General features: G+C 37.3%; 1 protein-coding gene across 3 annotated transcripts in view; it reads left to right on the top strand.

Moving 5' to 3' along the window:
- Window positions 1–13,098, top strand: part of SORBS2 (sorbin and SH3 domain containing 2) — a 220,482-nt gene that overhangs the window by 161,698 nt on the left and 45,686 nt on the right. For 2 of the 3 annotated variants that reach the window (XM_051619981.1, XM_051619979.1), the window contains 5 exons: window positions 2,227–2,371; window positions 4,661–4,836; window positions 9,068–9,134; window positions 10,211–10,255; window positions 11,528–11,711. In XM_051619981.1, the coding sequence (XP_051475941.1) occupies window positions 2,227–2,371; window positions 4,661–4,836; window positions 9,068–9,134; window positions 10,211–10,255; window positions 11,528–11,711 (617 nt within the window). The remainder of the gene's footprint in view (window positions 1–2,226; window positions 2,372–4,660; window positions 4,837–9,067; window positions 9,135–10,210; window positions 10,256–11,527; window positions 11,712–13,098) is intronic. The other variant, XM_051619980.1, reaches the window with a different exon arrangement.

Genomic DNA, 13,098 nt, shown 5'->3' with positions numbered 1-13,098 from the left:
GTAAATTAATTAGTTATTTTTATTTATGTAGTTTAAAATGGTGGAATCTAATGGAAACTTGGAAATGGAAGTACACGTTAGATTTTGTCTTTTCCCAAGTTCCAGGGGTGTCTAAGCTAAAAGAATTTGTCCTGAGTTTTTCAGCCTAATTCCAGTGTCTTGAAGCCAGGGGTGTGCTGTGCAGTTTTGTTGCACAAAACTGCTCAGACATCTTTCCCTTTGCGGCCTGCCCCAGCAGAAAGTTAGAAAGCAACTCTAGTCCCAAAGAGATGCTTTTATCTGTTCTGATTCAGAAGTCCAGAGAGCTTCTCTTTCTGATGCTGTGGCAAATTAAAGGAAGTTTAAACCTGCTACCTTGGAAGAATCTTTGATTACCTAGCAGCAGAAGTAGTTGGCTGTGCTAGGAGTGGAGCACAGATAAAGTATACTGGAGAAAAAATAAATGGCAGACCCTTGGGAAATGGATAGCATGAAAGAGATGAAGATTGTCTTCCTGGTAAGCTGGGAAATATGTGCATTTTGATGAAACAGTTATTTTCTGTATCATTTTCCCACAAAGAAGATTACCAAGGAAGGAAAGGGTTCAAATTCACAAATAGGCATCCTAAAGCTTTCACTTCCTTGTGCAAACTGGGAAAAAACTCTGTCACCTCGAGCTCAGATTGAAATGTCAATAGCCCCCAAATTATTTGAAGTGCAGAAAAGGTCCTTGGAACTTGAAACTTTAAAAAACTATCTTTTATAACTCACCAATAAAAGATGCATCAGACAAATAAATGCAATAGCCACCTTCATACCTCTTGAAATGTTATCTTTGAGCTCATGTAGCTTTTGTATTCTTGCAGCTCCAAATTCTCTTGGAGTGGAGGAAGGTGTGAGAAAAGCCACCTTAGTTTACATTTTGATTCTTGACTTTATTAAGAGAGGAAACATTTAAACACAAAACTTTTAATGGTGACATCACCACAATACAAAGTTTTCAAGTCAGTTCTCAGTGTAGGCCTCCTTAAAATAAGAAACCCCTGAATGCATCTAGGAGTTCACCTGATGTCTGCATAGAAGCTAGAATTTTTTTGCTCTCTTAGTTATCAAAGGCTGAAAAGTTAAAAATTTCAAACCAACTCAGTAATCTCCAAAATACAAATGTATACAAAAGGTCATGAACTGTTTCATTTTAAATGTAAAACTAATATTCCTTTTAATATGTTTGAGGTTTTTTTTACTTATGCTTTGCCTCAGATAGTCTCCCATTTTTACATTTATAGCATGTTTTAATTCTTCTCTTTTGTTATATAAAATTGAGCAGTTTGCAGCACTTCCAATTTTGGTCAGATTTGAAGAAGTGTTCTGCATTAAAGGAGATGTTACAGACAGCTTCCCTCCTTTTCCTGCTGAAATATTCACTACCCTCTCATTTAATTCAATGCTTTCTTAGTCTCTTTGTTTTGATCCTTGCAGTACTCCCCCATAAAGTGCTACAGCCCAGATGTGGGGATTCTAAATTCTGGGCCTGAGAGCAGATTGTTTCAGAAGTGCCTCTTGTGACTAAAGGTCGAATGGCTATACTGCCAGTTTACTCAACATTCCCATTTTATTTATTTGATTTTGTTCTGTTCTTTTGTGGTTGTGGGGGTTTTTTTATTGGTGTTATTTATTTTTATTGTGATAGATTGCGTAACAGCATCCCATAGTAATTCCAGCTGGCTTCCATGTTTTTTAAAGAAGCTTTGGCTCACTTTCTTTAGGTAGTCTTGAGACTTTTCCCTTTGGTCTGCACAGAAGGTCCCATTAATATCAATAGGGCTTGAGAATGTTCATTAAAGGAACGTCTCTCTGAGTGTTCTGTGGCAGGCAGCCTTTGTCACACAAGGAGAGGAAATTTTACTGACATCTTCATTTTATACTGTTGTCAGATGTCTGCAGACCTTGTTTGTGCTATCTTTGTTGCCTTGACTGTGGTCTTTGTGTCACCTTCCCATGACTTTAGCATGCTTCACAGAAAGCACATACAAGGACAGAAGAGGGGAGGTACAAGGTAGATAAGGAACACATTCTGCTCCCCTGGTGACAAGTTTTGTATTTCAGTGAATGCAGAGGCCGTTATGGCTACCTACCTGACAACTGGTAATTGTTGTGTGGGTGACAGTCTTGCATCACTCTTTGTTTGGGATGGCGGTCGGAGGGCTTTGTCTGTAGTTTAATGGGATATTGTTTTGTTTCTCTCAGGCTCAGATCACAGTGAATGGGAGCTCTGGCACTGCTGCCAGCCCAGTGAGTCACTTTCAAAGGCCTTTTTCCCCTTCTTCAGCTTACCCTCCACCAGCTTCGCTCAATTCCAACATTGTTATCATGCAGCATGGCCGGATGATGGGTAAGCCTCACACAGAATGTTTGCTTTATACATTATGCAACATATTCCAATTATTGTGGCAAAGAATGCAAACAATTGCAGAGTGCTTCACATCCATAGTGAAGGTATTGTCTATTCATCTACCTTGGGAAGTAAGTGAAAAAAAAAAAAAAAAATTTCATTTATTGTTAGATACAGTAGTGATATTGCACTGACATTACTATTAAGTTTTATTACTTCTGTGTGTGAGGGTGACCTCTCACCAATTTTCTGCAAGCTTTACCAAGAAAGGAGCATAGAACAAAATAATTCAACCTGTGAAGCCCCTTCAGGTTTTGCCTTCTTCAAGAAACCAAGGACCAACTTTGTACATTGGTACATGTACACCACAACTTCTGCAATCTTCAGGAGAAATACTGCCAACAAAGAGTGGAGCGATGGGCTTTTAAATACCTAAACACATTTCAATCTATAATTTGTTTATGTATTTTTTGCAGGGCATTATTAATTATTTTTTTAATACATGATAAGCCTTAGAAAGGAGCTTTGCCAGTATAATCTAGTTTTGCCAGAACAGTAATTGCTTACTGCTTTTTCTAGTGTTTTGCATATTTAGATAAGACTATACATGCAAAATAATTTGAAGGTGATCCTGGAGTTTACTTTTTTGTTGTGCATGTGGGGAAATTAGGAGACAGCTCTAGCTCTGAGACTTACAGCTTATACAAATGCTGCTCTGCCTATCATAGCAATCAGCACAAAACCTGTATACATAGGTTTCTCCACATCCCAGAATTCTAGATTCTTCATTTGTTTCCAGTTTACTGGTCTAAAGGCCTACCAATTCTGTTTTGGGTTTTCCTGAAATAAGTAAAGTGTTTTCCTATTACTTTTATAATGCATGATCCTGAAGTTCTGTGTTCCACAATAACAGCCTCACTTAATTATCCTTCCTCATGTAAAAATCCTACTGATGGACTCCATTTGAGGGCTATGAAGAATGAAGGTTCAAATCCAAAATGTTTTCTAAATTTAACATCTTGCATTTTGGGAAAAAGGCCCAAGTAGTCAGATGTTTGTCACTCAGAGTTGCCCCTCGCCATATATGTGTAGCACTGGATTATTTACAGGATTTCAAACTTAAGTAAACAGTTGAAGCAGTCATGCCAAATCCAGCTCACTGCAGTAGGAGCGAGCAGAAATATTCAAATTAAAACTGGAACTTTCAGTCATTGGAGCTCCTTTTGCTGTTTTATATTACAATTTAAATATTTGCCTTCAGAAAAATCAGTGGATGAGAATATCACACAAAAGGCAATTGTAGTTTCACCATTAGTGTTAGAATATTTGTTTCCTACATTTGTTTATGCTGCGTGGAAATGTCTCACAAGCACTGTACCTGCTCTTGCAAGAAAAGGTGCATTGTCATAGCAGCCTGCTAATTTACTGAAAAATGTTGAGTAGGAGTAGGGTTCTTTTTCCTGCATGTAGGAAGGAAGCACATCATCTGCAGCAGTGAAAATTTTCACATGATACATCCTAGCAGTGGGGTGCTTTTTTTTAAATAAATTACTTAATTTTAAAGGGAGTTTGTAATAGTGACGTATTAATATCATTAATTATAAAGGAAGATTTGGGTGAGAGAGGTAGAAATATTGCAAGTCACCACTAAATGAGTAGCAGCCTGCACAGTTGACCTGAAGTACTGTAAGTGGATCATCAGACTGCTCTACAGATGCCAAGTTGCTGAGGTCCATATTTATGGATGATATGTAGAGACACTCAAATATAGGTTCAAGGGATTAAAATTGTATGTCAGAATTTGTTTTTTAAAACTATTCAGGTATCAAAACTTACTGCTTCTAAACACACATCATATAAGTCTTTGTGGAGGGCTGTTTGGAATCTGTTGCTGTGCTTACAGAACATAAGCTTTCTACAGTTTTCTATGCTTAGTGAGGGGGAGAAGTTTCAAAATCGGTAGTTTCAAGGAATGCATAGAGAAGGTGCAAAAGTTTGATTTATAGGAAAAAGGCTGTTGCCACTATTTTTCAATAGTTTTTTGCTGGGTTTGTAGGGATTATTTTTTTTTCTTCTTTTTTTATGATCTGAGTTGAATAGCCTGTCTGCTTCTTAAGTAAGTTTATCATTCTGTTAATGTAACATTAAGTAGGGCAAAGCCCCAGCTAAGATGATTTTAAAATGTTGTGTTCAGTCTTCGTACAGCATACTGAAAGGGGGAAGCGTGTTATAACTGCCAAGTGTGATTATTGTATCATTATACAATATTCTGTCATGTTATCTTTACAGAGTCCACAGAGACATACTCACAGCATGTTCAGACTGTTGGCAGCACCACCACCACCAGTACAATACCAATCTGTAGATCCTCAGAAGAAGAAAAAAAAATTACAGTCATTAAAGCCCCACATTATGCAGGGATTGGCCCGGTGGATGAATCTGGAATCCCTACAGCAATTAGAACGGTAGGAAATTCTAGGGAATCTGTGTATGAACTCATACAATGAATTGATTGTCAGTAATGGGTTTTTCACATTCTTCCAGTCTTATATAATGTGGAATAGAGTGTGCGTAATCAGCGAGCTCATGAATATAATATTGTGTGTTGACAGAAAAGGAGAATGCTGATGGGAGCATAATTGGGCAACCTCATGTTTCTAGTTTTAATTAGAGGTAGCCAAAACTTTGTGTGTCTCTCATGCTTCCCTTGTAGTTCTTGCCTTTTGCAGAAACGCAGGAATTGCATTTGTTTTGTTATTTCTAAATTAAAGTTTCTACATACTGTGCATATGCATGTATGCAAATATACATACATACATGTATTTGTGTATATAAAAATCTCAAACCTCTACATTTTTTTGAGGCAATGGTTTTCGTGTCATCAGGGTAGTGCAGAAATGAATAGGTTTGTTCTTCTGAAAATCTAAGTGACTAGCATTTCCGTGGAAGTGCAGTATATAACCATTGTGCCCTTGAGTGACATGTAAACGACTAGCGTGGAAGCCCTTTCATGGTGAATAGGCCAGTTTTGATCATCTGCCACTAGTCACTGATGAACGGTCCCAGGATGTAGAACTGAGGAGTTTTGTTTTCGCTATGCTGAAACATTCTTTCCACTCTGCTGTCAGGGCAGCCTCTTCTGGCTGCTCCAGAGAGCACAGAGGCAGCAGCACTAGGTCTGTAAAGGAAGCACTTATTGGCCTTCCCAGCCGGAGAAGAAGTGCTGTGCTAGAAGGAGACAGAATAAGAAGAGTGGGAGCCAGGATGAAAGCGGCAGAGCCCTTGCAGGTGAAGTCATTGTGAGGTGCAAGGATGAGGTAGCAGCTGTTGGATGTGTCCTCTCTGCCAACACTGCCATATGGGGCTGTGTTGTATTGCCAAGAACTGCTTAAAAGGATTGAAAAATTAGGGGGGAAATCAGGAATTGATGGAGAAAAGCAATAGGAAAAATTCAGAATATGTGGTAAGATGGGGACAATTTTGATAAGAATGGGGGGAAACTCTGGCATTTCTTGCTTTATTTTTGACATAGAAAGTAATGTGATCAGAATCTTTTGTAAACTATTAAAAAAATTTTTTTGCAAAAATGCTTTAGCTTCCTACCCCCTTTTTATGCAAGTATGCTTTAGCTACGATAAAGTAATTATCTTTGTTTTGGTTTTTAATAGCAAATTGATCTTACAGGGTGTGTATCAGTTATATAGGATTATAACAGAAATCCCCCTGAAGAGTGCTTAACAGAGTGGGCAGTCTGCCAACCTATATTTAGCTTTTGGATCTGAGTCTCAGGTTTTCTTCAAAACTTAATGTAATTTGAATTAGGACATTTTTCAGCTGGATTTGCTCTGTTTCTTATTATGTTTCAGTTTCAAAATATCTTACAGCTCCTAAACTTAGTATATAGAAATAATTCTCACATTGAGATATGAGTTAAAAGCTTATTCTAGTGTGTGTGTGTGTCTCCTGTGCAACTTTGTGTCCTTATTCTGCTTCCTTAGGAGTTAGCTGGAAATTAGATTGGTTTCGAGATATTGATCTGAAATTACATTTTAAGTGTGCATGAGCATTTTTAAGTCCCATGTACCCTAGCAGTGTAAGAAGGTGATATAGTTATCAGCAGAAGATTCAAATATACTGCACATTGGCACCTCTCAGAAGTGCAGTACTATGCAGAAATATGCAAAATTCCTATAATTTTCCCATTAACAGTAGAAGGTAGGATATATCACTTGCACTTTCTCCAGGGTCAGTGAGCAGTCCAAATAGGCATCTTCTCCCAGAAAGTTTGCCCTAACTGCATCTGTAGAGAAAAAGGAGTTTTCAAATTAGTTGAGTTTATCATTGCATGCAAAGTTCAAAAGTTTCTTATCCTTCCATCTTTATGATAATGTCAGAAGTCTATCAAAAAAGCAGTAAATGCAAATTCATGGGTGATAAGCAACTTACTGTGTTCTGAAACACTATCCTACTCAATGGTAATCTTAAAAATAAGAAGATGGGAGTATCTGTATTCCAGATTTGGAGTGCTTCTCAGGAGTAGAGAGATTTTTCAAGCTGTAGTTGCTTCCTCCAAGTCTGTCTTTACTCTTAGAACATGGTTTGTGACAGCTGTTTAGCCAAGGAAAAAAGAGTGATATTCTCTTCTCTTTCTACTCCTGCAAACCCTCTATGTCCAAAGCTGCTGAGAGGGGAAGGATTCCTAAAAAGCTTTCCCTTCTCTAAGAACCTCCATCCTGTGTTAGCATGTTCTCTCCATACCACTTGAGCTCCTGCCAACTCTAGGAAGGGCAAGACTGAAGCTGTAAAATTCATATCACTAACTCCTGCCACCATGCCAAGCCCTGCCCCAAAGATGGTGAAATTCCAAGGCATTAAAAATTAAGTTTTTGGAGAAAAGAAGGTAAAATGCTGTTCACTCAGAAAAACATTCAATCAAATGGCACCACCAGAGTTTACCACCAACACAGAAAGGAAAAAACAGATTCATGGAAAGCAGTATGACTGAACTGTTTTAGACTATCCAAAATGATTGCTTCGTATCTAACTGTGAAAATTAATCTGTAGACTGAAGAGTCTGTATTGACATTATATGACTGTTCATTTCCATATGATGATACAGTGTTCCAACATTTAATTGCAACAACAATAATTTATGCAAAGCAAGATGCCATCTGAATGGCTTGGTGCATTGTGAATATTGCTAATTCCTCAAACAAATGATGGAATGTGGGATTAGTGAATATAAATTGAGAAAATTTATTTTAAAATTCATTTATTCTATTCCTTAACTAATCCTATCTGGCTTATACTGCAAAGCCAAATTATTGGCTGAGGTTTTAAACCCTGGGGAGAGGGGGGGAGGGGGAAGTTGAGGGGCAGATGATGAGAAAGAGAAGTTCAAATGTCCAGAAAGATCTTGGGAGACCTTCTTCTCTGATCATGTGGGAGCTTCTCCTTAACTCATCTCTCCATGGAAGCCTCCTGTTGAGTTGTGGAGAACCTGACTGATTAGGAGGATCTGGCAAATAGATATCTATGCACCTTTGTCCTTTGACAAGCAGTAGCATCATAGCAGTAATATTTATGCTCTGTTTCAAATCTATTCACCTATCACTGACTCGAGCTCTATTGGAAGACTCTTCTTGGACCAATACAATCAGAAAGGCAGTTGCAATACCATAGGACCATTGCAGGTTTCTAGTGCTAAGGGAAGTGGAGGTTATTCCCATCAGCATGAGTTCTCTCAGAGCTTCTGGACTTCCCTGTAAACTTCTGAACAACATGATCTTGGAGCACCAAACAGCATACTTCTATCAAATTCAGCTAAATTGTTCTTACCAGAGTTCTGCTAGTACAGACCTTTAATACCTTTAGGGAAACAATGCTAAAATAGTTCAAATCTGCTTCTGAATATCTTTGACAGAATGCAGGAATATTGGTAGGTGGGGGATACTTGATAAGAAACTACATGTCCTGCATCTCTTGCAACCAGGTCTGGGTAAAAACGTGCTGTTTAAATGTCTTTCTTCCCCACCAGATCCCTGAGTTCTTCAATTGACTGTCAGCTCTTCTTTTAAACAATATTTTTTCAGTTATTTAGTAACAATTTTATGAGAACTCATATTGATTCCTTAAAATATGGAAGCATTTTCTGCTTAGTCTCTTATAGTAAGAGCTAAAAAAACAGACTCATTATGTGCAGTAACTGTAACAAGTATTTAAGGCAAAGGTGTCTTTAACTAAAGATGGCATGAAGCTCAGTGAATGAACTCGTATCTGATGGTTATATTATAAAGAAGAATTTGTTGCGTTTCACTTTTCATGGTAAAGACGAGTGGACAGAATGATTGCAGCTTTAGTATCAACTAATGCAAGATAACGAACACCAAGACGGGTGTTTTGAGTTATCCCTGTGAAGGTAATTTTGTACCTCTGCATTAAAACTTTTGCTTTTCTGAGTACTGTGGAACAAGTGCAATTTTAGGACCTAAGAATAATATTACTCAAAACATGTTTGCTTTTGTCTTATCTGCTTTTCTGAAATATCTGAAATAGATTGGATGAAAATTATTATATTATATAGGAGAAACAAAATAATAGACTTTGTGTCCAGAACAATATTAAATATCTGATCAGATCTGTACACACATATATTTTAATTTGTTTGTTAATCGTTTAAAACTGTATTTTATTTAGACAGTTGACAGGCCGAAAGACTGGTACAAGACAATGTTCAAGCAAATCCATATGGTTCATAAGCCTGGTAAGTATGGTTTTGTGTTGGCTGGGTAGTTCTCAGTGGTATTAAAAAATTTAAAAATTGTCTGCTGTGTGAAAATACAAGTGTTCATCAAGTGTCAGATAAAGAATCTAATCAAATGCATAAGCTGGATGATAGATTTTACTGCAGAGAGAGATTTTCCTGTGCTAAAGGCTGAAAATCTTAATGGGTTTTATTTTATTACTAAAACTAAATTAAAAATAAAGTTATTAGAACTGGTGTGCAGCCAGTATGATTCTACATCACCAGGCAGCTTAGTGAAGTGATCCTCATCTCCAGTTTGAGGAATGAGATGTTAGCCACTGTAAATCTCCTACCATATCAGCTTTCTTTTGGAAAGCTCAAGTACTGGAACAGCACAGGATAGTAAACCGGCTGTTTTACATTTCCTGTCTGAATTTTGGTTTTTTTCATAGAATGCCTTATTTGGTTTTGCTGAAATTGAGCTTTGGGACATTAGTAGCTTCAGAGTTGACATCCTTTATGATGATTGTCACCAAGGATGTCAAGAAAACTTTATACATGGCAAATACGCTCATTACAGCTCCTGAAAGGAGTCTTTATTGGCCTGAGGTAGAGCTTGCATTCAATGTAGTCAAACAGAATTAGTGGGGGAATAAAAAATGTAAGCAGAAAAATGTTGGCTTACCACATCTATTTTGAACACCTGTCATCACAGTAAAAATGTGAGCTTGATTTTTGTGATAGGAACAACTTACTAGTCTTTAGAAGAGGAGAGCTAACAAAAGAAAGAAATTGAGCTTGGGGAAGGGAGAATGGACAAAAAGCTATAATTTGCAAATCAATGCTTAGGAGTAAGTATGAAGTATGAGTGACAGGACAATAAGATACTATTTTACCAATCACATTGTAAACATGGCCTATGGTAAGTATAATGGGAAAAGTGAGTCTTCAGAAAACACCTATGAGATGAGGAAAAGAAATACAGCATTTGATTGCCTACCAATCTTCCATTTGTATTTGCAAAAACAGAGCTGCATTGTTGTGATAAACTGGCACGTATTGCTCTACTGTAACATGTATATTTCTTTTTGTAGATGACGACACAGACATGTATAATACTGCATATGCATACAGTACTGGTAGGAATTATTCCCTCACTTCAAAAGCAGTCTTTTGTTAATGTCAGCAAGTAACAGAGGCAGTTAACTATTCACGCTTGCTTTTCTAATGCTTATATAAACACTTTTATTGTCTTGTTTGATCTCAGTTGGTGTTTTTTCATGACTTTTTTCCCAAATGAAATAAAGTTTAATTTGGTTTCATTCTTACCACAGAAATGAATTGCAGCTGTGGGCCTCTTACTGTAGGTGGGATACATTGTAATATTGTAGTTTCTGATTTCATTGCATTTATTTTCACTAGTAATTGTGAGTTCTGCAGCCTTTCCTTATCAAACTAAAAAGACAACTACTCTGTGAAAGTACAAACACTAATTACATAGATGGGAAGACAAAAATGTTGTACTGAAAACACCTTTTTAAAATATGCAGTAGGAGTGCCTGATAAAGATGACTCTGTTTTATGATCTGGTTCATTTTTGCTCTAGACCCTTGATGCTATTTAGGTGCAAGAAAGACACATTCATCTAATAGATATATAACAGATATCTATTAGATACATAGTAGTTGTGTCTTTCAGAATATTATAACCATGTAGTAAAATTATTTACAAGGGCAAAAGGAAAGTGTGAAAGATGATATGTACATAAAAAACCCCAACAAAACAAAACAACAACAACAAAAAACAAAACACAATAGTGCCATGTGGAAAATGCCACTTAAAGTACTTCCATTTCAGTGTCTGTTGCATTCACCCTGCTCTTATACTGCCTTTTTGTGTACTGCTGAGAGCATTTGTTGTGGGTCAGTTGTTCAAGATGTGTTTGGACTCTTGTGATCCTCTTCAAGACATGCTATTGCCTAGTTGTCCTAGATTAACAATAACTATTAAAAGAGTAAAAAAAATTAAAAGTGCATTTTCTGCCTCTCCCTTCTGAAGATGAAACAACTGACAGGCAGGATGAATCTGGGGGTAAGGGGCTGTCATTAAGAGCTCTGGCAGATACACACAGCCAGGAACTTCTCCCCCCCTCCTCCTGCCAGATTAATCATTAATTTATTTTTACTATACTGCACTTTATCTGTGTGTTTGTAGTTTTATACATAAATATAGAGGAAGTATTCTAATTACCTACAGAGTATACATCAATGTACCTTTAAAAATGCATTTGCACAGTTTTGTAACCTTGCAGCTTTATTGAGTAACTGTGGGTTCTTGTTTTACATTCCATGCCGTGTTTTATTAAAATTCTTTCTCTCGCTGTGACTACTTCTGGTTTTGTTTTATATTAGGTAGCTACAGTCCATCCTTCTCTGCTCAGGCACACCCAGCTGCAAAGACTCAGACATACAGACCATTGTCTAAAAGTGCTTCTGACAGTAGCTCTGATGCCTTTAAGGTCTCATCCCCTTTACCACCTCCACATGTGCCACCTCCACCACCACACCGTCTGAGGCAAAGGTCTACACCAGAAAAGTAAGTCAGCATGTTTTCAACAAGTGTTCTTAATATGTACATTAATGCTGTTACAGGACATCACAAAGGGTAAAATAACGGCTATAGAATAATATGACTTTAAAGGTTTTATTCAAGGCACAGTCAAGTGATGAGGGGTAATCTTCATCAGTAGTGTGGGCATCATGCATGGTCCTGCCATTTCTTCAGTGTGCTAGAGAAGTGCTTATTCTTGCAAGTGATACCCCCATGAGCATTTAGGATTTTCATTCTCATTAGCAGGATTGTCCTGCTTGTTGTGTTTCAGAACAGTCTGTGCTCTAGCAGCTGTCTTGAATAGTTAGTCTATGAGAAGGAAGGGCCATTTATGCATTCCAGTAGCCAACAGAAAGGTTCTAAATAGTGTTGTAAATTGAAATTCTTGGAAGAGCAAAAGTGTAAGATTGTAGCAGTCAACCCATGTTTCCCCAGATCTCAGAAGTGCTTTATATCCCCATTTGTTACATCTCCATCTCCATTTTGGTAGACCAAGAAGATGGCTACAGAATAAATAAGCATTTCAGTTATCTCATGGTTTTCCAGCTTCAAACTTGCTGCACAAAACCAGGTCACAGTGGTTAGAATCCAGTCTGAAAAGTGTTAGTACTTAATTACTCAGGAAATAAATGTTAAATACATAGAAAGTGCCCCGTGTGCAAACTGTATAGACTCTTCAGCATATGTGTAGTTACTAGCTCAAGAAAAAGCTGTTTGTTTAGTGTTTACATTCATAAATACTACATATTATTATAGTTTTATATTGCTATACGTTTCTATGTATATGTGTGTCTATATATCTAATTTATAGATGAAAAGTATCAAAGGCACATTTTTTGTTCCATTTGTGGCTACAAGCCTCAGTTACACCCAGGCAACAAAATAGAATTTGCCTGTTTCATCAGCTTGGATATTGTAAACATTTTTATATTTGAAAATTCAATTATTTTAAGCAGTTTCAAATAATATGCAGTTTGCGTGAAATATCATGAGAAAAGACCCTTGACTATGACTTTTTGAAAAATTTGTAGGTAGTGGCAATCCAAAAGGTAATCCAGCAAATACACATATTGCAAAGAAAATGAGGTTGCTGCGCGGTTACTGATTTTGGCTAATCCTGTTGCTAAGGGCAGGTTGTCAAGAGGAAATGGTAGGGGTTAGAGTTGGGCAAGCCCCCAAAGGCCATGAGGTTTGAGTTTTGTTAGTGAATCATATGGAAGCGTAAATTTTGTTAGCAAGGCATCAAAATGTGGATCTGCTTAACTTTGATCCTGTGCTATAGGCCAAATTGCCTTGGTCACAGAAACTGAGGCCTGTTACAGTTCCCTTTTTCAAGTGTGAAAATAACTGCGTCAGCACTGAATTTGGATGC

Source organism: Apus apus, chromosome 4 (assembly GCF_020740795.1).
Source record: "Apus apus isolate bApuApu2 chromosome 4, bApuApu2.pri.cur, whole genome shotgun sequence".
In the NCBI taxonomy this organism is placed as follows: domain Eukaryota; kingdom Metazoa; phylum Chordata; class Aves; order Apodiformes; family Apodidae; genus Apus; species Apus apus.
This window is presented reverse-complemented; position numbering and strand designations above follow the sequence as displayed.